We start from the raw sequence: 25767 nt of genomic DNA, 5'->3' as shown, positions 1-25767 counted from the left end.
GTAAGAACAGCAGAAAATGATGCAAATTTCACTTTAAAATTTTGCAATAGGATGCACTTTAGTCTGTTGTGATAAATTTAGACCTGAAAAGGCTCCCCTGAATTATGAAAGTATTGTGTACATGTACGAGGTTTTGGCCTCAATAATGTCTCTCTTTCTGACTTCGGCAGGTTGGCAGGTCTGATATAAATGCATGATGAAAATAGCTGTATCCATGTTGTGCAGTTCCTTTTGCTATGGGCTATTTCATTTGAAATCCATACATCTCCTATGGAAGAAATTACCTAAATCTTCTACAGAGGGGGGGGGGGTCAACCAGGTAATCCCATTTGCACTCCATGTGTGGGAAGATTCAGATCCTTTGTGTATGGATTTCAACTGGAATAGTTCAATTTAGATAGTGAAGTCTTTTTTTGATTAGTAGTAAACATACTTTCAAACCAGAATTGAAGGAGAATGTGAAGAGACATTTAATATGGTATGGTTTAGTTTGTTTCAGTAATTAAATAATTAGTGAGTAACACCTAATTCAAAAGCTGTATGACAAGCAAGAAACCTGCATCTGTAAAAAAAACCACAGCGACAGCTGTAACAGATTAATGATAATTGCAGTAGGCCTTTCAACATTCAACAAAACAATCATACTTAACCCAGATCTGATGGAGATACTCCCTTTAAAAATTGTATTGAATAGGACAAAGAAAGACAATGTGACTGATATATCATATACTTATAAGTCCATTTGAATAAGGACAATGTCTTCTAAGTTCTATTTAAAAAATGTCCTTCATTTATATCTCAACTTTTCAATCCTTGACCTTGAGATAACAAAGATTTCCAGCTTATATTAAAGTCATGTGTGTACAACGACGCCCTCAATTTTTCTTGAATTTCTCCTTTTCTCTTTGAAAGAATACAAAATTAAAATTGGACCAAAAGTTTAAAATGTACTTGTACATTCAATTGCAAGCAAGGTTCACTAACTTGTTTCAATAACTGTATACAAGTGATATATGACATTTTGAACAGATAATTGATTTTGATTACAATGATTTCCCCATTATAGCAAGACAACTTTCAGACGGCAAGTTCTCTAGGATTCTGGCTAGCCAATGGATCAGAGATCCTACACTTCATCCAGCATGACCAGGACTTGGGAGGAATATCACAGGATGCACAGGACATACTGCAGGAATGCATCAAGGATACATTCATGTAAGTTGAAAAAAATAAGAAAGCGGTATTACTGTCTTAAGTTTGTTTGTGTTGTTGTGTGTCATATCTGTCCCATTCTGTTGAGTAATAATTTTTGTCTGAACCTTTAAACGAGTAAATGATGTTGGTATACCGTAAAACCCCGTCTACAAGGATATACCTAAGAAACGCCCTCAATAAAATTGGTTGCTTTTTGTATTTGGAGTTTGAGCAAATATAATACTGGCACTGGGTGGCTATGCATTCCATCTAAGTATGTTGTAACACCAATCAATTGTATTGACATAATAACGACTGTTTCAGATATCAGGATCGTATAGCTCAATTGATAGAGCGTCAGACTTTGGAACTGAAGAGAGCATGGTCCGGGCACCGGTTCCGTTTTTTCATTCTCGTTTAATTTTAACTTTTGACATGTTCTTTTTATCTTTCTTCAAATCTACCTTTCTACTTTTAATTTTAGGTGTTTTTTTTGGTGTTTTTTAGTTTGTTTTTTTTAGTTTTTTTTATAGTTTTTTTTAGTAATTGTGTGGTTTTATAGAAACTAGTAAAAGCATTTATTCTAAATAATAGCGAAACCCACGGTTAGACAGATGTGTTGTAACTACTTGTCTGTCCTCGTCTTTGCAATAAAAACCTATGTTGCACCTTTGTGCCATCCCAATTCTTGAGGATGGTAGGTAGGGTGCGTTTTTTGGCTTAAGCACGATTTTGTTTCTACTTATGTGTATAAGTGTGTCGTCAAAAGACCGGCCACCACCGTGGCGCGTCTCTTTAGACTAGCTTTCTTCTGGCCAGAACGAAACGACAATGGCAACTGCGTTCTCATCGTGGGGGTTGTACCTTCCCCTACGACTAGCCCGCTGTTGCCATAATGACGCATTCTGACCAAAAGAAGCCCGCACAAGAACACTTTCATCGTGCTGGAAAATATATGAAGCAAATCTAATCTAAGCATTTTAATGTTGTATACAAGAACCTGTTCCAACTTACTGCAGGGGTGTTCAATTTAGTTAATACTCTTGGTCCTTTTTACTTAACTTAATATATGCATCTTCTACCCCTCGCCAGAATGAAAGACTTGTGATGAAATCAAAATAAATATTGTTCTGTTGCCACAATTGCAGTTTTTTCAATAAAAAAAATAGATGAGGAATAATAATTATTCCATATTTGAATCTATTGTCCCATCAAGAATAGAGTGTCTTCAAAAACTTCAATCAATTCATCTGACAAAGGAAACTATTCTGGTCATTCAATTTTCAATTCAATTCGCTTGCACCTGTTATATCACAGGCGTTGGTAGAGAAGGCACACTTCTCTTGTCTTCACCGAAGTAGTGATGTAAACACTAACATGATTAATTACCATAGCTAGCAATGGACATACACTATTTTTTGTTCCACTTGAACCCATACTCATAGGCTATTCGCTGTCGATGTGACGTAATTAATCGGATTAACTATCATAGCAATTGATGAATACAATTTCAAAATATAGCCCTGCACTTCATCGTTCACGTGGCACCTATGCATTGAACCATAGTTGTCAAAGAAATGCTAATCACTCGCCATGTAAGATTACTATTTATGAAAAGAGTGGTATTCAATCTATGTTTGGTGACATACGCGGGTGATTAGTGCAATCTGCTTGATGGTAGTTATTGCGATTATTACGTCACTTCGACAGCGAATTGTAGTATAGACGAATCCAACAGATCCCACAAGCCAAGTGATGGTCAGAATTTATTCGGCCATTATACGCTGGTGAAGTTACGTAATTAATCGGATTAATTACCATAGCAATAGGTGAAAACAATTTTGAACATATCGCGCTGCGCTACAAGCAGGTTACACTCATCACCTGTACTGTGTATGTCTGCAATCATAGATTGAATACAATACTGGTCTTTTTAAAGATACTAATCTTACACGTGCAGCATGATATGGTTCAATGAAGAGGTACCGCCTGAACGTATCAGTGTAACGCGGTATATTCAAAAATGTTTTCACTTATTGCTATGGTAGTTATCCGATGATCCGATCCGAACTTCGCCAGCGTATTGGAATAAAACAGGAGGATGTGAGTTCATAAGGGCAATGTCGGGGATTATAGGTCACAATCGATGTGGAGAGATGAGAGGTCCGACCAACAGCCATAGCGAATGGTTCATGTTCAACTAATTCCAGCGGACGGTCTGTGGCTAGTAAGGAATCGTCTTTGACCACATGCGCAGATCTGTCTCGTCAGGAAGATATTTAATATCCCAAATTTATAATAGGCCTATGCCTACCAGTTCCATCGTATAACCGATCTGCTAGAGAATATTCGTTACCATGTTTAATAAATTCGTATTTATCGTATAATAAAATGTAGCCAAATGTATATTATGTGTCACACGGTTTTCTGCTGAACCACTAGCAGGCTATGTTACCACATCTATGACAATGACAAAGGTGAATTGATGATTTTTACGATCGTCCGGATGAGCAAATCACTGAATGGGTCTTTAGTTCCTCCTCTCCTTATCCTGCCAATATTATATGAATCAAAGAAAAATAAAGAAAAAATAAAATTAAACAAGAAAAACAGACAAAGAAAAGAAACAATAAAAGAAAAACAATAGAATAAATTAAACTAAATATGAAAAAAAATGATCACGAAAGGAGTCTTTAGAAAATGCAAGAAAATATAAATGAAAAGTTTGAACAATATTTTGTTTATAAAAGTTTGTGTGACCGTGATGAGGCTCGAACTCACCATCTTCCGATCTAAAGAACCAAAGTCTTATGCCTTGCCAAGTGAGCTATGCTCGTGAGATGCTGAAATAAAGATAAAATAATACATTGTATACCTGCTTGTGTCGGTAAATGATTTGCTCAAATTCCATAATGAAATAATATTGTGGAGGGCGCTAGCGTGAATTATGCTATCATCACAGTCGCTACTATTCCTTGTAGACGGGTTTCTACGGTATATGAAGCGCTCCTCCAAGTACCTCAAAATGAATACGAAAAAATGATGAGGCAAATAAATTCACACACAAAAAAAACAAACATGAAAAGTGATGATAACTGTAAACTGAAGATTTGAAGCATGAAGTGGAAAGTTGCTGTTTTGATGATATTCGAGTCAAGTTGTGTTGCTGTTTGATAACTTTTTAGCAAGTATGCACCAAGTGACTTGAGCCTTCTATTTTCAAATGATTTGTTTATTTTAAATTATTGTCCCCGCCAAACGAAGTTTTGAAAAGGGACTATAAAAGTAGCTCTGATGTATGTGTGTGTTTGATGGGGTGGCTGTGTGTGTCTGTACAGAAAATGGTAACGTTTTGCAAAAAAAAAAAATTTACTCTTGTTATCTTTTGTGGATTTCTCCAACATGCTTTGATGGATTTTAATGGGACTTGGACACAATGACCCATGGATACTTTGAAAATGTGTGATGTCAACAGATTGTGAGGTCAAAGGTCATTTTTACCGCCCGCAAAAGCCAGAGAATTTCTGGAGGGACACATTTTACGCACCTTATATTTTACTAATCTACCTGTTGTTTGTTAAACTTGTCGTTTGTTAAACATTAGTTATTAAATATGAATTAGGGGTTCATTCATAGGATTGAGGGCATGATCGATGTTTATGCCCGAGGCGAAAAAGCGAGGGCATAAACAGCGATCATGCCTAAAATCCTATGAATGAACCCCCTGCTCATACATACCAACATTCTTAGCAAGGCAATACAGATGAAAATAATAAGGGTTTACAAGTTTAAATAACATTTCCATACCGCTTTTCCTTCATAAATTGGAAGAAAATGAGTAGGCCTACTTGCAGGAAGCAGCTCGGCTCATGAGGTCGGAGTCAACGCGTGATACGCGTCATCTTTTGCGCTCCGCGTGAGATGGGCGCGGTGACATGCGCGTGTACGCAACACTAGCAAATCGTGGATCGTGTTAATTGGGTTCCAACGCTGCGTGACGCAGCTTGTTTATGCACTGCGTACTGGTCATAAACGGTATTTATGACCAGCAAAAGAGACCGCAAATCCAATCAGAAACGTCGTTATATCGTGAGTATGTATGAACAATATTTATTACAGGTGGTGAAAGTGCTTCCCAAAGATTGAAATTATGGTAATGTTTTGTGATGCGTTTATTAAAAATAGATAAGCATGCTCTTTTTTGATTGATTATCCACACGCTGTTTGGCAATAAGTGAAATGATATCATTGCATGAATTGATATTGAGAAATGCTTATCACATTTTATTTGCTAAATGAAACAACATCAGAATTACAAAATTCAGCTGTCCATCTAAGATTCCGTCTGAAATTCCTCTCAGTTTTTGTTTTTAATATTCCCATGTGGATATGCTAACTTGTTTAACATGTTATGAAGGCAAACTAAAAGATCCGATAATATTTTGTTTTATTTCTGAAATTATTACTGCTACTCCCGTTGATATCAAGAGCACAAATTCAACATGCATCATGAATTGGGCTAGTCCATTTAAAATCCACACTACCCCTGTGGAAGATTTTGGAAACATCTCCCACAGAGGGAGTATGAATTTCAAATGGAATGAACGCATAAAGGCAGCTCCATTTGAAACTCACCCTCCCTCTCTGGAAGATTCAGGTTGAATCTTTCTTAGAAGGTGTATGAAATTCTAATGGAACTGCCTAATGTGTTCATTGCATTTGAAATTCATACTCCCCATTTGGAAGATATTTCCAAAATCTTCCACATGGGTAGTGTGGATTTTAAATGGAATAGCCCAATTATTTATCATATTTGGCATGTATTTTGCATATTGCACCTGTTACAAAGTGTTTGCTATTTGCTTATTTCATGGTTATAAGTATTAAATATCTAATGAAATGTTTTCCTCCTTTACTTTGTTTTCTAGGAATCTGTCTAGAGCTATGAATCAAGAGTTGAAACCAGCCCTTATGGCATTCTTTGATCCAACAACAGAAGCTGATGTAGAGAAAGAAGGTATGTTGGGGTGGTCATTGGATTGAAATCAAATTAGTTATGCTAGTACTTGCAGACTACACTTGTATCGCTCCATAATCATCACAAAATGATGTAGGATAGCACAACCACAACTTTTGTCAAAATGATAGTACCTTTATTTCATACATGCAACTTTTGTGATATTTAAGAAATAAAGGGAATGCATTATCCTTTACACCCAAATAATGTGTCTGAGGCAGTAAAAACATAAATAATTGGCAAGGTGCATCACACTTTGTTGTGCACTGTCAAGAAGAACATAAAGTTGGTTGCCCTGGCCACTTTATTGTTATTAAAGATCTTTCATGTGACGTGTTTCAACAAATCATATTGCACGATTTTGAATAATGGGTCATGGAGGTAATAGAAATTACAATAAAAGTTGATGAAGTTTTTGAAAGATAAATCACAATGCAGAACTTTCCAGCGACAAATTCTTTAAGTTACTGAGTTTGAAGTTAATGAGCGCATTCATCTTCTGGCCTGGGATGACAGTTTCACTTGTTGACTGTTTCTATCATTCTGTTTGTCTGTATCATGATAAATGTGATCAGGTTGTTTAGGTTGAATATGAGTTCACATTTTGTTGCGTTCTCAGATCATTGAATAAGTACTAAAGACAGCTGTCTGCAGTAAGGTGACATTGTCCGGTTCAACTTTTAGTGAAAAGTTACTTTTAATATGGGAAAGAAAATTAAAATTTTGAAATAAAACCAGTATCTGAAAATATAAAGAAATTTTGAAATTACACATTTATAATCTAAAAAATTTGAAGAATGCCATGAAATTGCAATACTGTTTATTGTATTTCAGTAGTTTTGGCATATTTGTTATACCTTGAAATCATACTTATGGCTGCAGTAATTAAGGTACATTAAATCAAATCTGTTCTTGACTTCTTGGCAATGTAATGTTCCCCTAAATGTATTATGAATTATAAGAATATATTGTGACCAAATTAATATATTAGTCTACATTACCTTAAACCTGTCGGTGACTTGCGTGTTGCTTAACACGTATGTTACAATTTATGTGTCTTGTTGAAAGCAGTGACATTACATTTATCTTTTCATGTCTTCATATATCTTCTTAACCTTGTAGTAAGATTTCAGATTTATACAGTGTGTTAATGGTTGTTTGAAATATGTGAGAGATATATTGTTAGCCCTTCATAAACAAAAATTGAAGTACCATTAGATTTATGTGTTGTATTCTAGGAAATCAAGTTAATTTGTATCCAGTGAGTATTTTTTATGTGAAGGGGGGGGGGGGGTTCAAATATAACTTTAGGAGTATATATTAATTGCAAAATAAAATGTCAAATTGCATTCATCTGACCTGAAACTGTTCTTTGATTATATGCATTGATAGGAATAAATCTAGCATAATTACCGCATTGAAACTGGTAAAATTCTGCATACTTAGTAATTAATTATACACTACACATATTGTCAATGCTATAATATTTTATGGTAGTGGTGTAGCTCATGTACATGCCGTGTATGTAAATTGTTATATTTGGTGTTCAATTGTTCACGAAACAAGAGTAGTTTAGAACATTAAATGCACAGTATGTTTTTAGAAAGCATGACATACAAGAATAGTTAAGAACATCATACTGAAGAGGGTGAATCTTGTTTTGTTAGTACTTTAATAAGTGCCTAAATGCATACTATAATACTGTACAAGTCAGTATATTACCTGGAATAAAGACTGACAAATAACATTGCTTTATGTGAGGGAAGTTGATAATGCATTCATGCATATTATTATCAAAGCAAACAATACAGTGATTGTTAAACCACCTGTACTATGCATTGGAAAATGTGCATTGTCAAAAGCTAAAATGACTCATGGGTCTGTCCTCCATAATATACATAATGAGGAGTGAGTGCAAGAAAGGCCTATCTGCAATAGTTGCCCTATAGATAATGTGACCATTTCTGCATTCTATATTGTACACATATGACAACTGGCAGCTATTGCAGATAGGCCTTTCTTGCTAACCTAGATAATATGATTATTTTCTTTCCTTATCGGAAGAGTGTGTACTGTGTAAGGATCAAATGGAGTGTAAAAAGTGTTCGCATAAATTAACAGTTGTTACAAACTTTCAGGGTCATTCTTTTCATTCTTTCAACATAATTTTTTCACTGATATTTACAGTACCCATTGTGGTATAAACAAGCAAACATTGATTTCACATCATAAACTTGAAAAGCTCAATAATATTTTGAGAACCATTTGTGATACATGCAATCACATGTTGACAGTATGTGTATTTTAAGAATTATTATGCTGTAACCAATCCAATTTACAGTTCCTTAGTTACAAACATATTTCCATTTCAGCTTTCAGACCTGAAACCTTTCAGCTTTTAGCGGATTTCAGCTTTTTATGTTGATCAAATTTACGTGTTTTATTTTACCCCAATTTTACACTGTTTTTCAGCTTTTTTTTGAGCATTTTCAACTTTTTTTTAATAAAGACCTTGTTTCAGGTCTGAGCTTTAAAAAACAAATATAAAATAACACAATGATAACAACATGGAGTGTAAATATGTACAAACTATTATAACTATGTGAACCAATCTCATAATAAATCTGTTTTCTTTACAATATTTATTCATATTCGGGGTTTCACCTTGAAATTCATATCCTTTTCCATGTCCATTTCCAAGAAATGCTTGGTAAAGAGCAGGTTGTATTTTCCAACTTGTCCATTTCTATGCCTACCGGTACTTCTTTCTTTACTTACCTTTTGTTTGTTTGTTTGTTTTGTAGAAGATAATGTAAGCTTGGATAGTTGGCAGAGTGGTTTCAGTCAGAGGTGGTTAAACCCACAAGGTGGTGGTCGCAGGGGCAAGCCTACAATATGTAAGTACCCATAGGCTTGCTTAAGACTGGAATAAAAACCTACTTATACTAGGAATTTCAATTAAATGAACACAGCTTTCAACATCTGTACTCGATCCAACCACGATCGTATATCGCATATTTCAAACTACAATATGAATGCATGACCTTGGATACAATACTAACCAATCACAAGTGCGTTGGCATGGTTGGATTCACTTCCACTTTGCTCAAGCACAGTCGCACACGCTGGTGTACATCGCGCAGTTTATGCAAAAAATCATCACGCTATGTCAGGCTGTGTTCATTCAATTGAAAATAAGGTTATTAACTTGAAATAAGCCAATGATGTTCTGGCTTGTTATCAATTGAAGTTAAAAATAGTATTCACACTCAAATGTCCTATTTCTGTGAAGTAGTTCATACATTTCCTTGGTGAATTTTTCAGAAGTCACTAGAACTTCACAAATCATCTATTGTATAGGCACAGACATTTTTTTTAGATATGAAAATATTTTGGAGAATCTTTTCAAAAATAAAATTCCCAGAATCTTGATAATTTCTTAACCCTGAATCACAGCAGCAAAGTGCATTCAATATTGCTACTCAAATTTCCAAGCATAATGATATACTAATGTTGGCTTCTGAAAACCCATGCTAAGTAAATAGAACACTTAATTTACCTCACTGTAGGGAGCAACGAAACATCAAGATAAAACAAAGTCAAGTCATTTTAAAATATGTGTAGTTTAATCATGGTATTCATTCTAACATTTTTTCGCTTTTTGTTTATAGCTGATGTGTGTCACATATTCCTGTCTGCTATGACACTCCTGCGTCGTTGTCGTGTCAATGCCGCCCTCACCATCCAAATCTTCTCGCAGCTCTTCCACTACATCAACGCATTCATCTTCAATAAGTTCATTAATCCACAGAATGCTCAGAACTGTACGCGCCAGTGGGCATCGCGCATCTACAAACGGTTGGGTCGTCTTGGAGCATGGGCAGAGAAGCAAGGCTTGGAGCATGCTGCTGAGACCCACTTAGCTCAGATTAACCAGGTCAGTAAAAAGAAGGTGTTTCTAATGGGCTATTCCAGTTGAAATCCATACACCCCCTATGGAAGACATGACCTTAATCTTCCACACAGGGGGTATAGATTTCAAATTGGAGCTACTCTGTAATAGCCCAGTGTATTTTATTTGCCTCTCTGTTATGTAAACCAAATTGATTGTGATTTAATCACCTAGCACTACTTTGACATTGGCATCTGCTATTCTCTGTCTTTGGTAATTAATTAGCTGGAATTATTTTGCAAAACAGTGATTTTAGTTAGTAACTTTTAACTTTATTCTTAGATAATTTTTCCCTATGGTTATGAATTTATCATTGAAATATTATTTTGCCATGCTTTGTTCTATTGACAGACTTTCTTATTGATGCTTTCATCCAAGAAGAGCAAAGATGAAGTCCTATCAGCAAGTAATCAATGTTTTAAACTCAACTCAAGACAAATTGGTCAGGTCTTAAGGAATACACAGCCTGACAAAACTGATAGACCAGTTCCACCAGCTTGGATTGAAAAGGTAAGAAAGCCTAAACTCATTGCATTATTGAATGCAGGTCTGTGCTTTGATTATTAAGTTTTGTTGATGATTGCATTTGGGGTTGTCTCACCATATACCCTGTAAACATGCTTGTGTGAAACCTATTAACCATAACTCAACCAGGTCTCACTAAAACCACTGCTCATGCATGCATTCCATGTGATGCGATGACGCAATCAGCCTAAGTCATATATACCCAGGGAATCACTGGCCGTGCCAGCGTAACACGCATGGCTACAGGTCGGGGATCTTTTGCGTGGCATGCGAGGGGTTTGAGGTTCGAAACCCGGGGGTACCAAGTAACTTCTTTGTTCATCTTCTCTCCTTTTTCCTTTCTAGTTTCCCTTCCGATAGCAAAAAAACCATGGGTTCGGTTACGGTTAAGTTACAGACTATTGTCCATGTGGTGTAGTTCCGCTACAGTTACGTTTATATATCATTGGAAATGAAGGAATTGTTTAACATGTCATTGATCTCTTTTCGTGCTAGGCTGTGAACCAGGCAGCTGCCACCAATGATCCCAGCTTTGGCCCAACTCATAGTCTTCCTTTAGAGGAGGAACTGGAGCTGAGACTAGCATTTGTGATTCCTGAAGATGGCTACTCATGTGATAACACCAAAGGCTTACCAAATGGTTTCCAGGAATTCTTAGATCCTCTTGCAAGAGCTGGTAAGTGCAAACAATTCGTCGGGTGCATTACATAGTGACTTTAAGGTCAAATCCATAGTGAGTTGAGTTCTCAAAAAAATTGCACAAGACATAGTGACGGGTAACTTTGGCAATCTATTACATGTATGATATGTACGATTTTACTACATTTTAACATTTTGAAAATATATTTGTCTACTTTTAAAAGACACATGAATTGCTGAACATTGATGGCAAATTTATAATCTATGCCCAATACAGTTTACCTACTCCATGTTTTCCCGATGCCCATTTTTTGATACATTTGCGAGCAACATCCGTCAATATGTAATACACCCTGGGTTTGATATCCATAAGTATGTAATGTACCCTGTGAATTGATGAGATACTTTATTGAATGATTGTCTTTTTTTTGACATTTGTTTTTTGGACATATTGTACAAAAAAAATGGTAAACAATTGATATGTCTGGCTAATGCTAGCAACATTTGTGTTTCTTTTTTTAATTTTTTTTTATTGTAATCATAATGATTTCTTCTGTATAATTTGCATCCAAGTAATTCAGGTGTTGTTGTTTTTTCTTCAATTTTTAAAGACTGGTAAAATTGAACCAAAACAGTTTTACAATTACAATTTGGGCATCAGGAGTAGAATTTTATCTCGCATTGAAATTGTTTCTGGCAAAAACTTTGCGCGAGTCATTTAATTCTCACAAATTGTCTGCTGTGTAGACTGAAAATTTACAAAACTCAAATTTGATTCCCACAAATTGTTTTAAAACAATTTATGCTAGAATGGATTTGGGCTTTACAACAAAATCTGTAAGAGAACAATAAATATTAACAGCATTTTTTTAAAATTTTGTAGGAATGGTTAGATTGACACCCCAGCCTATGGCATCTGGAGTATGGACTGTACACATGTATGGACAGAGACCTAAGAGTCCTGAATCAAGTCCTACATCAACAGAGGTGAGTTTAGCTTGTGTGTTACCTTGGGCTCAGGGGTTTGTAGGTATGGTTAGATTGACACCCCAGCCTATGGCATCTGGAGTATGGACTGTACACATGTATGGACAGAGACCTAAGAGTCCTGAATCAAGTCCTACATCAACAGAGGTGAGTTTAGCTTGTGTGTTACCTTGGGCTCAGGGGTTTGTAGGCATGGTTAGATTAACACCCCAGCCTATGGCATCTGGAGTATGGACTGTACACATGTATGGACAGAGACCTAAGAGTCCTGAATCAAGTCCTACGTCAACAGAGGTGAGTTTAGCTTGTGTGTTACCTTGGGCTCAGGGGTTTGTAGGCATGGTTAGATTGACACCCCAGCCTATGGCATCTGGAGTATGGACTGTACATATGTATGGACAGAGACCTAAGAGTCCTGAATCAAGTCCTACATCAACAGAGGTGAGTTTAGCTTGTGTGTTACCTTGGGCTCAGGGGTTTGGTGAGGATTTCAAAAGTTGCTCATTTGAGGTATCCTGGTGCGCCACAAAAGGATCAGCAATTGTCGCAGCTATATTGCTGAAGCAGTTGATGAGGACTGTCATATTGACATTATAATACTGCGAGATTATTGTTTCTTTGTTATGTAATTTGTTTGGTTATTGTCCTTGATGATGATGGTTTAATTGGCTTGGTTATTAAATGGTTTTATGGTGTTGTATGCTGCATGTGTGGAATTATCCCAATAATATCTTTCTTTCATTTCTTCACACAACAGCCTCCCGCACCTAAACAAGATGAACCATTAGAAACCTTCACAATGACACTCAATAAGAATGGTGCTAGAGGGATGGGTCTTAGTATCATTGCTGCCAAGGTAAGTTATTATCTATTCACACTCACCTATGGTTATCAAAAGTAGTTAAGGTTAGCAACTATTTTAAACTGTTGCGATTTGGTAGTTTACAGCATCTTGTGAATGGTACATGTAGTGAGCTTTGGAAAAATTGCATTGATCATTTCATATTGAGTGTGTAGACGAATTGAAATATCATAGATATAGTTTTGTAGGTCCGGTGGTTCTTGAGTTATGTTGTAAAGAGAGCTGAAACAACAACACTTTTGTAAAACATACATAACTCATGAGCAACAATAAATATAGCAAGTTTTCAAAGTATATGATTTGTAGAATGAACTATTGTAAAACATCAGTGTTATTTTTGAGCAAGCATGCAAACATGTTAACCTCCCTTTTTGACCCTTTTATTTCAGGGTGTTGGACAAGAGAAGGTTGGTGTATACGTCAAGCAGGTAGTACCAGGAGGAGCAGCTGAGAAGGTCAGTAATAAGTCGGTGGGAATTGACCATGTCCCAACAAAATATAGTTGCCAAATTATTTACAGGATATTCATTGCTTCGTAATATTAAAATTTTGAATTCTATATAATGGTACGATTTAATCACAATGTTATTTCCACCTTGGATGAATAACATAGATCCCCCGGGAGATCCCCCTTTAATCTATGAAGTTTAATATCGGTTTTTAAACCCCTTTTGGAATGAGAGCCAGAGTTGTAGCAATTTAAGTGCCAGTTTATTTCAGGCTTCTCTATTCATTTTAGTTCCATATATTTTGTGCATTTGAATGTCCCGTTTGATGTGGTTAACCCCCTTACGCACATTTTGGCTTACAAATCCAAACAATTCATCTTTCGACCTGAAATTTCACAGGGTCAATGAGAAGAATAAGATAGAGAAAAAGTGTGTCCTACTAACATGTTAATTTTTGTGTTACAGGATGGCAGACTTATGGCTGGTGATCAGTTGCTGGAAGTAGATGCAAACTTCTTAGTAGGAATAACACAAGAAGGGTAAGTAACCATGGAGAAGAGTAGCCATATAAGTGCTAAATAATTGCCTCCTTTTGCTCAGGGTTGCCAAACCTGTGATTTGGTAGCTCAATTGGGTGACTTTTGAAAATTTTCCCTGCAACTTATGACAATTTCCTGTCCCATAGAAACCAATGGTTAAGAAAAAAAAATTGGACGACTTTTCAACATTGGCTCCTGCGACTACCGATAATTTCCTGCCCCATAGAAACCAATAGTAAAGTGAAACATTTGGCAACTTTTCGATTATTTGACCCCGAATCGGGCTGAAATTTTTTGGCAACCCTGCTTGTGGTATTTTCAAACCAGTGACCAGTAACAGCACCACATGTGTGTGTGGTGGTTTATGTCTCAAAAAATTCAAAATGATTGCATATGGGTAAAGAATTCTTAATATATCATGAATTTCAAGCACCTTGGATTATTTTCCCGCTAAGACATCAAAAACAAATGACAAAACCAAAATTTTGGCCAAGCTGTTATTTGTCTACTTTTCACTTTGTTATATTGTATATATTTTTTACACTTGAATTCCACAGAGCTGCAGAGGCTTTGATGAACACAGGTCAAATTGTACATCTAAAAGTTGCCAAGAAGGGAGCCATTAAACATGGATTAGCAGAACTGTTGGTACAGACTGAGATGCCACAAGGTGAGTTATTATCAGGTCTAAAAAAGATTTGTATTGCCCTTTTTGACCGACCCTAAAATCTGAAAAAATAGGATCATATTTTTTTTCTTTCCATACTTGAATTGTTATAAATTGGTATAAAAATTCACAAAATGTTTTGTCTATTTGTAATTTGTACCACATATTTTTTAATGAGTCTGATAAATCTGATATATCATTGTTTACAATTGTATTTTGTGGAGAGATGATATTGATATTTTTTTTAATTAATGACCGACCGACCCTGACATAATGGAGCTTTAAGGGCAATAAAATTTCTGTAGGCCTCATCTCTTTACATAAGTTTCATGGCTGATTTGATCAGAAATATTATGTCATAACTTCAGGGTTAGGATTGATTAGGATTATAAAGATTAGTGGATGTATTAAAGATCAGGATTAAAATATTTTTGCCTTGAAATTAGGGAACAACCCAAAAGATTGATGATGTCTTATCAATGAAACAAGTTTCATTTGGGAGGTATGCTATTTTAACCCACTTTTGATTTTGTTACAGACAGAGAGGGCAGGGGTCAGCTATGAATTGAAACCAGTTAATCTATAGGATGTCTTGCCGATTGAGAGTTATATCTGTAGATGAATTTGTATTGACTCAAATATGTTTCCATTGAAGTTGTGTTTATATATTATCATGTTGCAGACGACATAGACATACAAAAAATTACTCACGCCCCTACCCTATCTGTTGCATCAGATATGAGCCAATAGATATCTCAATACAGTTGAAAAATAAATTAAAAATTTTACATCTTAATGTCTTTATTATTATTACAGTAAACAAAGTTGCAGAGTTGGAACAAAACCAAACCAATCACCAGTCCAAGACTGATTCCATGGAACGCCCAGTACCTGCACCAAGGAATCTTAGAGCTGGTATGCCAGGATATCAAGGTCTACAGAATGCTGACAAAGCACGGTCATCACCAAACCTGGGTAAGACACGTGGTATTGGTTCTAATTGAAAATATCATTTGAATCAAGTTTTTTTCATTGCAGTTAAATATCACTAAGGTGGCAGGGTTACAATTTCATCACCAAAATGATTCTTGATTCTTGTAAATAAATATTTCAGGAATCATTTGCTTCTTACAAATGATCTACAGTGTGCAATTGGAAACTTTGGCAGATCAACTTTGATTCATGCAAATCTATATTCAAGAATCCATGTGAAAATTGATTGTTACACTTGTCAAAATTTTAATGCTGCTGTAGTTGGATGTTTCAATAACCAGTTCTTCTGAAATTCCCATTGTTTATTTCAATGATAGTTCTTTTTTTAATATCTTTAGTGTGTGGGTGTGTTTAAGTGAAGGCATTAATTTCAATATGCAACTTGCTGTTTCACCATTTATCCACAGCTGAAGAACCTCCTTCTGGTATGCCTGACCATTATAGTACGCTACCAAGAGAAAGAACATCCTCCACTTCAGATATGAAACCACAACAACATAACCATAGGTAGGTGTATCTGTCTGTCTGACTGCCTGAATATAAACAAGCATCAATCAGATCATCTTACATGTGTCCAGATATTCAAATATTGCCGCTGAAATCTGTTTGTTTCGACGGTCACTCCTGCACACTTGGGTCCTGATGGGACCAGGCTCAAAACACTTATGTCACATATTTGACATTTCTTCAGTAAGAACCACAAGACCTGTCAAGCTGAGATTAAACAAAAAATTTAAAATGTACCAATATATGATCTACACTATAGAATTAAATTGAAATCAATAGTCAAAATGGATAACCAGCTGTGTATTGATGCTTTTATATCGAGTAAAAATATGACTAGTAAAATATTAATTGAATATGTTTTTTCTTCTTCTTTTTCATTTTAGGGGAATGGGAGTGAGAGTCCTTCCGAACAACATACCAATGTCTCAACGTTCCAAATCCACTTCTAATCTTGAGCCCAATATGGATGATAGGCAGATGGCACCATCTAGATCTATTGGTAATTTACCAGCCAACAGACAAGGTCCTCCACCAGGTGACTACCGATCAGCGAACTACGGTGACCCCTACCGCCGAGATCAGAGACCACCTCCTCAAAGACATGAATGGTCTGATGGATCGGACAGAGGCTCCATTGGTCAAGGGAAAGATGCTCCTGATTTGGAGAACTTTGAAAGAGAGCCCTACCAAAGGAGGGTACCAAAACCTAGTGATTCGTATGGACCAGGTCCACAGCAAAGAGGACCACCAAATCAACGGGCATCACCCATAGATCCTAGAGGTACTCCTCCAGATCGAAGAGGGCCACCTCCAGACCATAGAGGGCCACCTCATGATCACAGAGGGCCACCACCAGATCACAGAGGGCCACCACCAGATCACAGAGGGCCACCACCAGATCACAGAGGGCCACCTCCGGATCACAGAGGGCCACCTCCGGATCACAGGGGGCCACCACCAGATCACAGAGGGCCGCCTCCGGATCACAGAGGGCCACCTCCGGATCACAGAGGGCCACCACCAGATCACAGAGGGCCACCTCCAGACCATAGAGGACCACCACCTGGTCACAGGGGTATGCCCCCAGATCAAAGAGGACCAGATCCCCGAGGTATGCCGCCAGATCATAGAGGCTTAGACCCACGTGGTATGCCTGTGGATCAGCGTGGAATTCCCTATGACCCAAGAGATCCAAGAGCTCAACCTCCCAATAGATATTTTGATCAACCACCACCAAGGTCGCAACCTCAGTCGCAACAAATGAGAGATCATCCTCCTATGTACAGCCCTCAAGATCCACACATGCAGAGGTATCCAGGTGGACCACCTCAAGGGTCTCCCTATGGACCACCTCAAGGTTCTCCATATGGCACTCCACCACCAGGATCCCCATATGGTGCTCCTCCAGGTCAGAGACCTCCAGTGTCAACTTATGATGAACCTGGAATTATTCCATCACAGCAACAGCATGCGTATGCAAGTGCTCCTGCACCTCAACAGCAACCTCCGCTTGAAACCAGCTTCCATGAAGATCCAGATGACTTGCCTCCTCCACCAACCGAGCTGCCTCCTGAGCCTCCAAGAGAGGCAAGAGGCTACCCTGAGGAGCTGCCACCACCTCCGGCTCAGAATGACCCCAGAACTGGTTCTCTTCCACGCAGATCTGAAGCAATGGAGCAATACCAAAATTGGCATGAACAAGAAAAGGCTCGCTTGCAGCAAGAACATCAACAGCGTCTGCTAGAGAAGCAGAAGCTAGAGGAGCAGCAAATTCAACCACAGATGGATAGACCGCAATATGCATCCTTACCACGCCAAAGTCGTATCAGCAAACCAAGTGGTGAATCGCCACATCCTACATTGCAGAGACAGAATTCTGTTCCAAAAGCGGTGCCTGCACCAAAAGCACCTGAGAGAACAGCTGCCTCTCAGGAACTGACAGGGCCACGTCAAGATGCATATAATCAGCAGCCACCACGTCAAGATGGCTATAATCAGCAGCCACCAAGACAAAGTTTTGAAGCACCTCAAAGAAGCATGCCACAAGGTCCACAATACTCGGGTCCAGATGGTATGATTCAGGAGCTCAGAAGTCAACTAAAACCGCCAATGGAAACAGATATTGATGATGCTTCCCCAACTTCACCATCTCCTTGGGAAAGAGATCTGGCAGATAAGAAAGAACAGTTAGAAGAAGAGCGTTTGAAACGCATACGAGATCTAGAGATAGCAGAGCTTTCACAACAGCCGTATCTCAACCCACAACAACAAGACAGAATGCGGAAGTTGCGAATGGAGCAGGAATTCCAACGGCGTCTGGAAGAATCCCAGATGTATGGAGATGAAGATGACGATGATGATGTAAACCCTGCAGCAACTGAGAAGATTCTCAGAAACTTGCAAGAAGAGGAGGAAGCCAAACGCATCCGAGAGCAAAACGAGAAGGATTATCAACGTCAGCTTGCGATGCAACAGCAAAGACAAGAAATGGCAATGAAAGAGCGTCAAGAAGAACGTCTCCAGCGGTTGCAGACTGAATTGGCATCGCAGAGGGCCAGAGAGCAAGATGATCACATGAGGTATCCACCACCACCTGCTACATGGCAGGATGAGCATAATAATTACAATAGGCAGCTTGATAATGATATGGCCCTGAGGCACCAGGAGGAAGAGATGGCAAGGAGGCATGAGCAGCAGAGACTGGAGTACATGAGACGCGAGGCTGAGCTTGAGCAGGAGAGAAGACGACTTGAGGAGCAACTGTCACTGAGAGGCTCACAACAACCTGCACCACAACCCAGTAATGTGGTTCACACACGAGTCAATGCTGGTTACGTTCCTGCACCAGAGAAAACATACATCACTGAACCACCTATGCCAGTAGAACAAGCTCCGGTTAATCATGGTGTACAACGACCGAAGGAACAGCCACCTCCTCCTCCTATCAGCTCAGCGCCACCACAGAATAGATCAAACAACTTGCCGCGACCTAAACCGGAACTCAAGCCCAAACCTAAGCCCCCGCCGGTGGCTCCTAAGAAAGTAACACTGAACAATCGTAATAATAACGCAAGGAGTGCTACATTGCCACAAGGCTACAAACCTCCTACCTCGCAGTATTCCAACACAAATTATGCAAATTCACATCAAACCCCTAATTCCCATGCACCAAATTCATATAACCAGACCCCTACATCACAATCCACAACCAACTCAAATATGTACGGCACACCTGACAATAGTCAGGGACTGAACTCGTATCGCACAGGCGACACACCCGGAGTGATCGGTGCTCAAGAGGTTTACCGTGACCCTCGTGATAGGATTCTGGCCAATAAGCATCACGATGAACCCACATCTCCACCACAGCAACTGCTATCATTTAAGGATAAAATGAAAAAGTTTTCAGGAGTTACTCCTGAACAAAAAGTGAGGACTTCAAAATGGGAACGTGAATTCTTAGCACATAATCCAGAATTGGCTGACTGATGAACTGGCAACCAATAATAATTACGTTAATGAATTTGTGATACTGTGCTTGGATTGAAATTCCCAATTGCTGTGAAATTCGCTATGGAGTGTGAAGTTGTGTACATTCTTAGTCACAAATTGCTGCTAGTGGAAGTTTTATCAGCTTATAATACAGAAAAGTAAATTGTATAGCCGTCAAGAGTTGCACCGTATTCCGTTTTACCTTTGGAATTGCCATAATTGGTTCAGTGTGTAGGTGATGTGCGGTATTCATTCTTGATGCTCAACTTGCTGCATTTTATACCTGATGTCTCTGCTGTCATGGTGTGTTACACAATATGGCGCGTTCATTATTGCTACAGTGACTAATTGATGTGGTGTCAGAATTAACTTCGACCTGGACGGAGTACAATTTAGTGTTGATGCTGGACTGTATCTTTAAAATTGTGAATTTGCAACATTTTTTGTAAGATTCGTAAATAAATACCAAAATATTAAGTTAAACGAAGGGACAATAGCAAAAGTAATGTGACTGTAAATTGATGTCTTAACTGAAATCAAAGTTTCTGATTCATCTCATATCTCATAAGTAGAAATTGTATTTGAATGAACACAGCTAACAACAGTGTGACGATTGTCCGCATACACTGTGTGATGAATGCCTACGTGTGTGCAAAGCAGAAGTGAATCCAACCATGCCAAATCTCTTGTGATTGGTTAATATTTTCATTATTGTATCTAAGGTTGTGCATTCGCATTGTATTTTGAAATACGCAGCATATGAAAGAGGCTGTATTGAGTACAGCTGTTGGCAGCTGTGTTCATTCAAATGAAATTTGTACTATGTGGATTAGCTTTAAGGATATTCTATTTACTATTGTTACTGAATTCTGATGTTTTCGTACAGCTATGTAATGTAGTGTGTTTGTCTGCTTATTGTAAGCCACATTTTAATTCTGGGGATGATTTTAATCAAGCTATGAGTATTATAATAGATACTATATGGTTTAGAACAATTGAATGAAAAGAGCACTTTTTAAATGTACTGTAACACAGTGCTTCAATTGCAAATTATTGTGTTAGGGTTTCTCTACTAGAAGACAATTTAGGCTGAAATTTCTGTCCACAATGCAATTTGCATTATAACAACGGAGAAAAGGATTTTCGGTACAAATTGACTTTCGGTAGAGAAATCCTAAGAGCATAAAATTAGTTTATTGCAAGGACTTCTTTGAGGGATCATAGTATAGTGTTGAGTTGAAGTTCATAATTCCACAATGAAAGTCTTGACACTAAGCTAATTGGGCTATCCACACTGCCCCTGTGGAAGATTTTGGAAATATCTGCCACAGGGGGAGTATGAATTTCAAATGGGATGAACACATTAGGCAGCTCCATTTGAATTTCATACACCCTCTAAGAAAGATTCAACCTTAATCGTCCATAGGGAGGATGAGTTTCTATTAGAGTTGGTTAATGTGCTAATTCCATTTGAAATTTGTATTTCCTGTAGAGGATATTTCCAAAATCTTCCATGGTGGTAGTGTGCATTTAAAATGGAATAGCCCAATTATGTCTGTACTTCTTTACAAGGATACACCCCCAAAAAAGCTCTGTTGTTATATTGTAGCAAAGTTTTTAACAATATTTTGATATCGATCAGTCATAGCTTGAAATGTAGTTTCCCAGAGAGAAATCTGAAGCTCTGCAGTGGCGTGTTGTTAAGTGCCTGTACAAACAAAAACCTTGATGTATATCAACATTCAAATGGCTTGGTCTCATAACAACAGGGGTTGTGTGCACAATCTGATGGAGAAAAAAAAGGCAAATTTACCAAATTTGGTTGTAATATGATTTTGAAACTACCATTCTTACAAATGCATAAAGTCAAAATACACATGTTAAAGAAAGTAGGAAAAATATGGAATTGTGTGTGTGTGTAGAGATCACAGATTATCATTCACCCCCTAGTTATGAGATTGCAACCATTTGCCATGTTTTCCATGTTTCACCTTGTTAGTCAGCGAGATTGTTCTATTTTGCACATTGCACACAAATATTGTATTTGTTTACATTTTTTGTATAGTCAATATGGATGTAGCTAAATTCCAATGTGTATCAATGGTGTCTTGTTATGCGTGCCTTACAATTTTGATTTCATGATATCGAGGGTTTAGAGCGAAAACTGGTTGTGTTCACTTGTGTGTTAATCATGTATTTTAGTATGATATTTGATGTAGCTTTTTTATCCACAGTCTTATGACGTAGATTTCGAAACTGGAGGACCAGATTTTTTTTCCAGAAATATTCAAAGTTTAAAATGAATAACAACAATTTGGGAAATCATGACCAGTTCTTGCTCTATCCCTCGATTTGTTATAAATGCCAGCTGTTTTCCTGCAAAAAATATGACTAAGTATAGCTAAATGAGGATGGTGTGATTTTAGATTTACATCTTGAAAGAGTACATTTGTGACCACAAAAGCAAAAGCTCTGCCTTACAAAGTGAAAGTATGTTGTGCATTTGCAGACAATGTATTTTTACTCTGGAAAGCAGAGTTGATTCGACAGCAAGCTCTGAGCAACAAACACATTTTTGGAATTACAAATGGTGACTTTGGTCATCTGTATTCCTTCGTAAAGTGATTAATTAACTCAAAATTCATTAAAAAACAAAATGACAAACATTGGTTTCATTTAGAGAACTACTGTATAGCGGAATATTTTTCTGATATTAATTTTTCACAATTTAACTGTTCTAAACAGTTTGCGTATTCTTATTCTTGTATTCACAGTTACAAACAGCTACACAATGAAGCCTATTGGTTAAAAAATCTCTCCAAAGTGTCCTGTTATACAGTACGTTTTTGCTGCTAAGTTGCATGTACATTTTAATCACAAAATCCTCATTTTGCTATTATCAAATTGGTTTTTAAAAAGAGCTATATTTAATTTTTTATCAGAGATGAAGTGGAATCTTGTATTTCATGATTCAACTTTAATGAATACAAACCAAAGTCTGAAGGAAAAGAAACCAAATCATATTTTTAATGCATATATTGTCGGAAATGGAAATGACCAAAAAGCTACCTGTCTTAGTTATGATATTGCGTCCGACAAATCACAAAGAGGAAACCTTTCTTTTTTTCATACATACTTTTTTAAAGATTTTTGAAAAACTTTTAAATAGACTTTATTTGCTGCTTGTTGCCTTAATGAAAGGTTTCCTCTTTCAGCACCTTGAAGTTTTAAAACGTCATCAAATTATGCTCTATTGTTACATACAGCTAAATACAAATGTTAGACAGTGATGAAGACATGATTTTCACATACCTTAAAAATTCGCCTAATGGTGCTTTGGGCTCACTTGAAATACGGAGAATTAGAAGCACAACCTAAAAGTACCCTCCCTTAAAGATTCGCCTAATGGTGCTTTGGGCTCCCTTGACATACGAAGAATTTAAAGCACAACCTAAAAGTACCCTCCCGTAAAATTTCCACCAGCAAATACGGGCACAGAACCTTAATTCTTGTTGGGATTTCAGAGGAGGGAGCTCTCTATTTGCTCATGAAATATTTACTCAAAGGCAAAGGAGCCCAAGTGTGCCATTAGGGGAGTCTTTGCGGTAGTTTCTAATTGATATTATGGTAGATTGTAGTCAAATGTATCATCTGGCCCACTCAAATCACAAAGGGCCATTTGTATACAGACAACCAAAGGTCAGATGTAAAACTTGTTATAGAGAATGGGCATACTTTTGGTATGATAAAGTTCTTGGTTTATTAAATTACCTGCTAACTTTGTCCTAAATGGACAACTATTCAAGTTGAAACCCATACACACCTTAATCCTCCACACAGGGAATGTGAATTGCATATGGGGTTACCTGAATGGGCGACACCATTTTGAGATCTATACCCTATTACCCATGTGTGGAAGATTAAGGTCATGTCTTCCATAGGGGGTGTGTGGATTTCAAATGGAATAGCCCATTGTTTCTATATATAGATTACTCTTGGATTATGTAATGCAGCAAAAGAACCAAACAATTGTGGACCCTCTTATATTTTTCAAGATAATTCCTGTTATATATGTAGTAAGAACAGAATGTTATGTTGAATATATTATCGATTGCCAGGAGTGTGATCTTATGAATGAAAATGTACAGATAATACGCATACAGGCTGTATCAAAATGATTGGTACCCATCAGTTTTCAGTGGTTATAGACAAGACTGCCACATCAAAGTGCAACATAAGATTCACCTAATTTGTAGATAAATGTTGTGAAAGGATGTCTAAATTGTTGCAATTTCAATATGGTCCAATATTACATTTGGAAGCAGCAGGCTTGTCAATAAACATGAAAACTAATGGGTACCAATCACTTTGATACAGCCTGTATCTCATTAACAGTGATCGGATTATACTCTATTTATGTAGCCATACCCCTCCTTTTATATAATCATTCAGTGTTAGGTGCACATTTCTTTACTATTTCCCCACTAATTTATTGACCAAGTGTCATGTATTTATGATGTGAGATCTTCAAGTTTTTTAAATAGTCAAAAATGTATGAAATAAATAAACGTTTTTAGTTATCAAAAATGAAACATCATCATTTATATCTGGGCCAGTTCCACAAATATGTTATATATTTTAAGTGTTTATGACCATGAACCCAAATAAGTTTGAATACTTGTTGCAGCTCTTTCAAGTACTAGTTTCTGATGCACTCTAACTATACTTTGATCAGCTCGTAATCAGCGGGCCTTTTAACATCACAGATTAATATGAAAATAATTTTGAGAGTTTTCTTGTCACATCTCTCCAGAAGCATCACAAATTATTAATGCAAGTCCTATACTTTGTCTACTTTCTTTAACACACACATAAAGACCGGACAGGTCAACTAATAGCACTCTTAACATGGGTCTACTTTTCCGCATAGTGGTAAAAGCCTAACATTTCCCGCCTATTACGAGCTGATCAAAGTATAATTTTGTGTTTGGATGATCAAACATGTTGCTTTTACTTGTCTTTTATAAGCAGAATAACTGAAACTAGCAGTATAGAGTGTCTTGTTAGCTTCCAATAATATACATTCATAGTGTTGCCACTCCTAAGAAGAATACCGATTCTCAAATGTCTGCAAGATATTGTAAATGCACAAATCCACTTTTAAATCCCTGGACCATACATGTGTTGGATCCAGAGACTTAGTTAGATTTGAGCAGTTACAATCCATTGCAGGTTTTTGAGCAATCAAGTCTTGTCCAGCAGTTCCTTAATGTGTATAATAAAAGATTTGTATAGTATGTTGTATATATTTTGTACATAACAATATCGCTGCTGGGCATTTTTTCTTGTGAATGCAGGCTGGCCAGCATCACAGTTCACAGGACAATGTTCAATAAGTTGCTATTCAAGTTAGTTTGTGTAGTGACTTTGTTCCTTTGGGATCCTGTGTTTGTGTGGAAATGATTTTAAGAGTTACTTGAAGAATTACTTTTTTCAACGGCAATTGCCAATTGTTTTAGTGTTTCAAAGCTATTAAGTTGCATACAGAAAATTGGTGATTTTAGCTATTTAAGATCGGAAAACAATGTTTTTAAATTGGTGATTTTACCTATTTAAGATCGGTAACAATGTGTATAAATTCAAATGAGGCTCTGGTTCATGCGATTGGTTGCACTTTGTTTGGAATAATGTAGTATACTGTAATTTTAAATTGTATTTAGAAATCATTTTAATAAGTAAATCTGTTTTCTTATCCAGTTCATTCCTCTAGATATTTTCCCATTACAATTAATAGGTTCTCATTTAACAAGAAGTTGACATATTTTTAATGTGAAATTGAAATATTATGCAAGTTAGTTTTATAATCATTATATGAACTTGAATACTGTGAAGCCATATATGTATGTTCAACATGTATATACGTCATATCCGACTTAATTTTATT

General features: G+C 37.1%; 1 protein-coding gene across 1 annotated transcript in view; it reads left to right on the top strand.

The window, feature by feature from the left end:
* The window catches only part of LOC140157719 (uncharacterized), a 68448-nt gene extending 48118 nt beyond the window's left edge, over nt 1-20330 (top strand). The window contains 14 exon segments of the mRNA XM_072180962.1: nt 1067-1215; nt 6123-6211; nt 9016-9108; nt 9883-10148; nt 10515-10673; nt 11184-11364; nt 12211-12755; nt 13072-13170; nt 13566-13631; nt 14091-14164; nt 14722-14834; nt 15648-15806; nt 16232-16331; nt 16715-20330. Coding sequence (XP_072037063.1) covers nt 1067-1215; nt 6123-6211; nt 9016-9108; nt 9883-10148; nt 10515-10673; nt 11184-11364; nt 12211-12755; nt 13072-13170; nt 13566-13631; nt 14091-14164; nt 14722-14834; nt 15648-15806; nt 16232-16331; nt 16715-19820 — 5199 coding nt within the window. The 3' untranslated portion in view covers nt 19821-20330.
* The last annotated feature ends 5437 nt before the right edge of the window (nt 20331-25767 follow it).

Source organism: Amphiura filiformis, chromosome 7 (assembly GCF_039555335.1).
Source record: "Amphiura filiformis chromosome 7, Afil_fr2py, whole genome shotgun sequence".
NCBI classification, from domain to species: domain Eukaryota; kingdom Metazoa; phylum Echinodermata; class Ophiuroidea; order Amphilepidida; family Amphiuridae; genus Amphiura; species Amphiura filiformis.
This window is presented reverse-complemented; position numbering and strand designations above follow the sequence as displayed.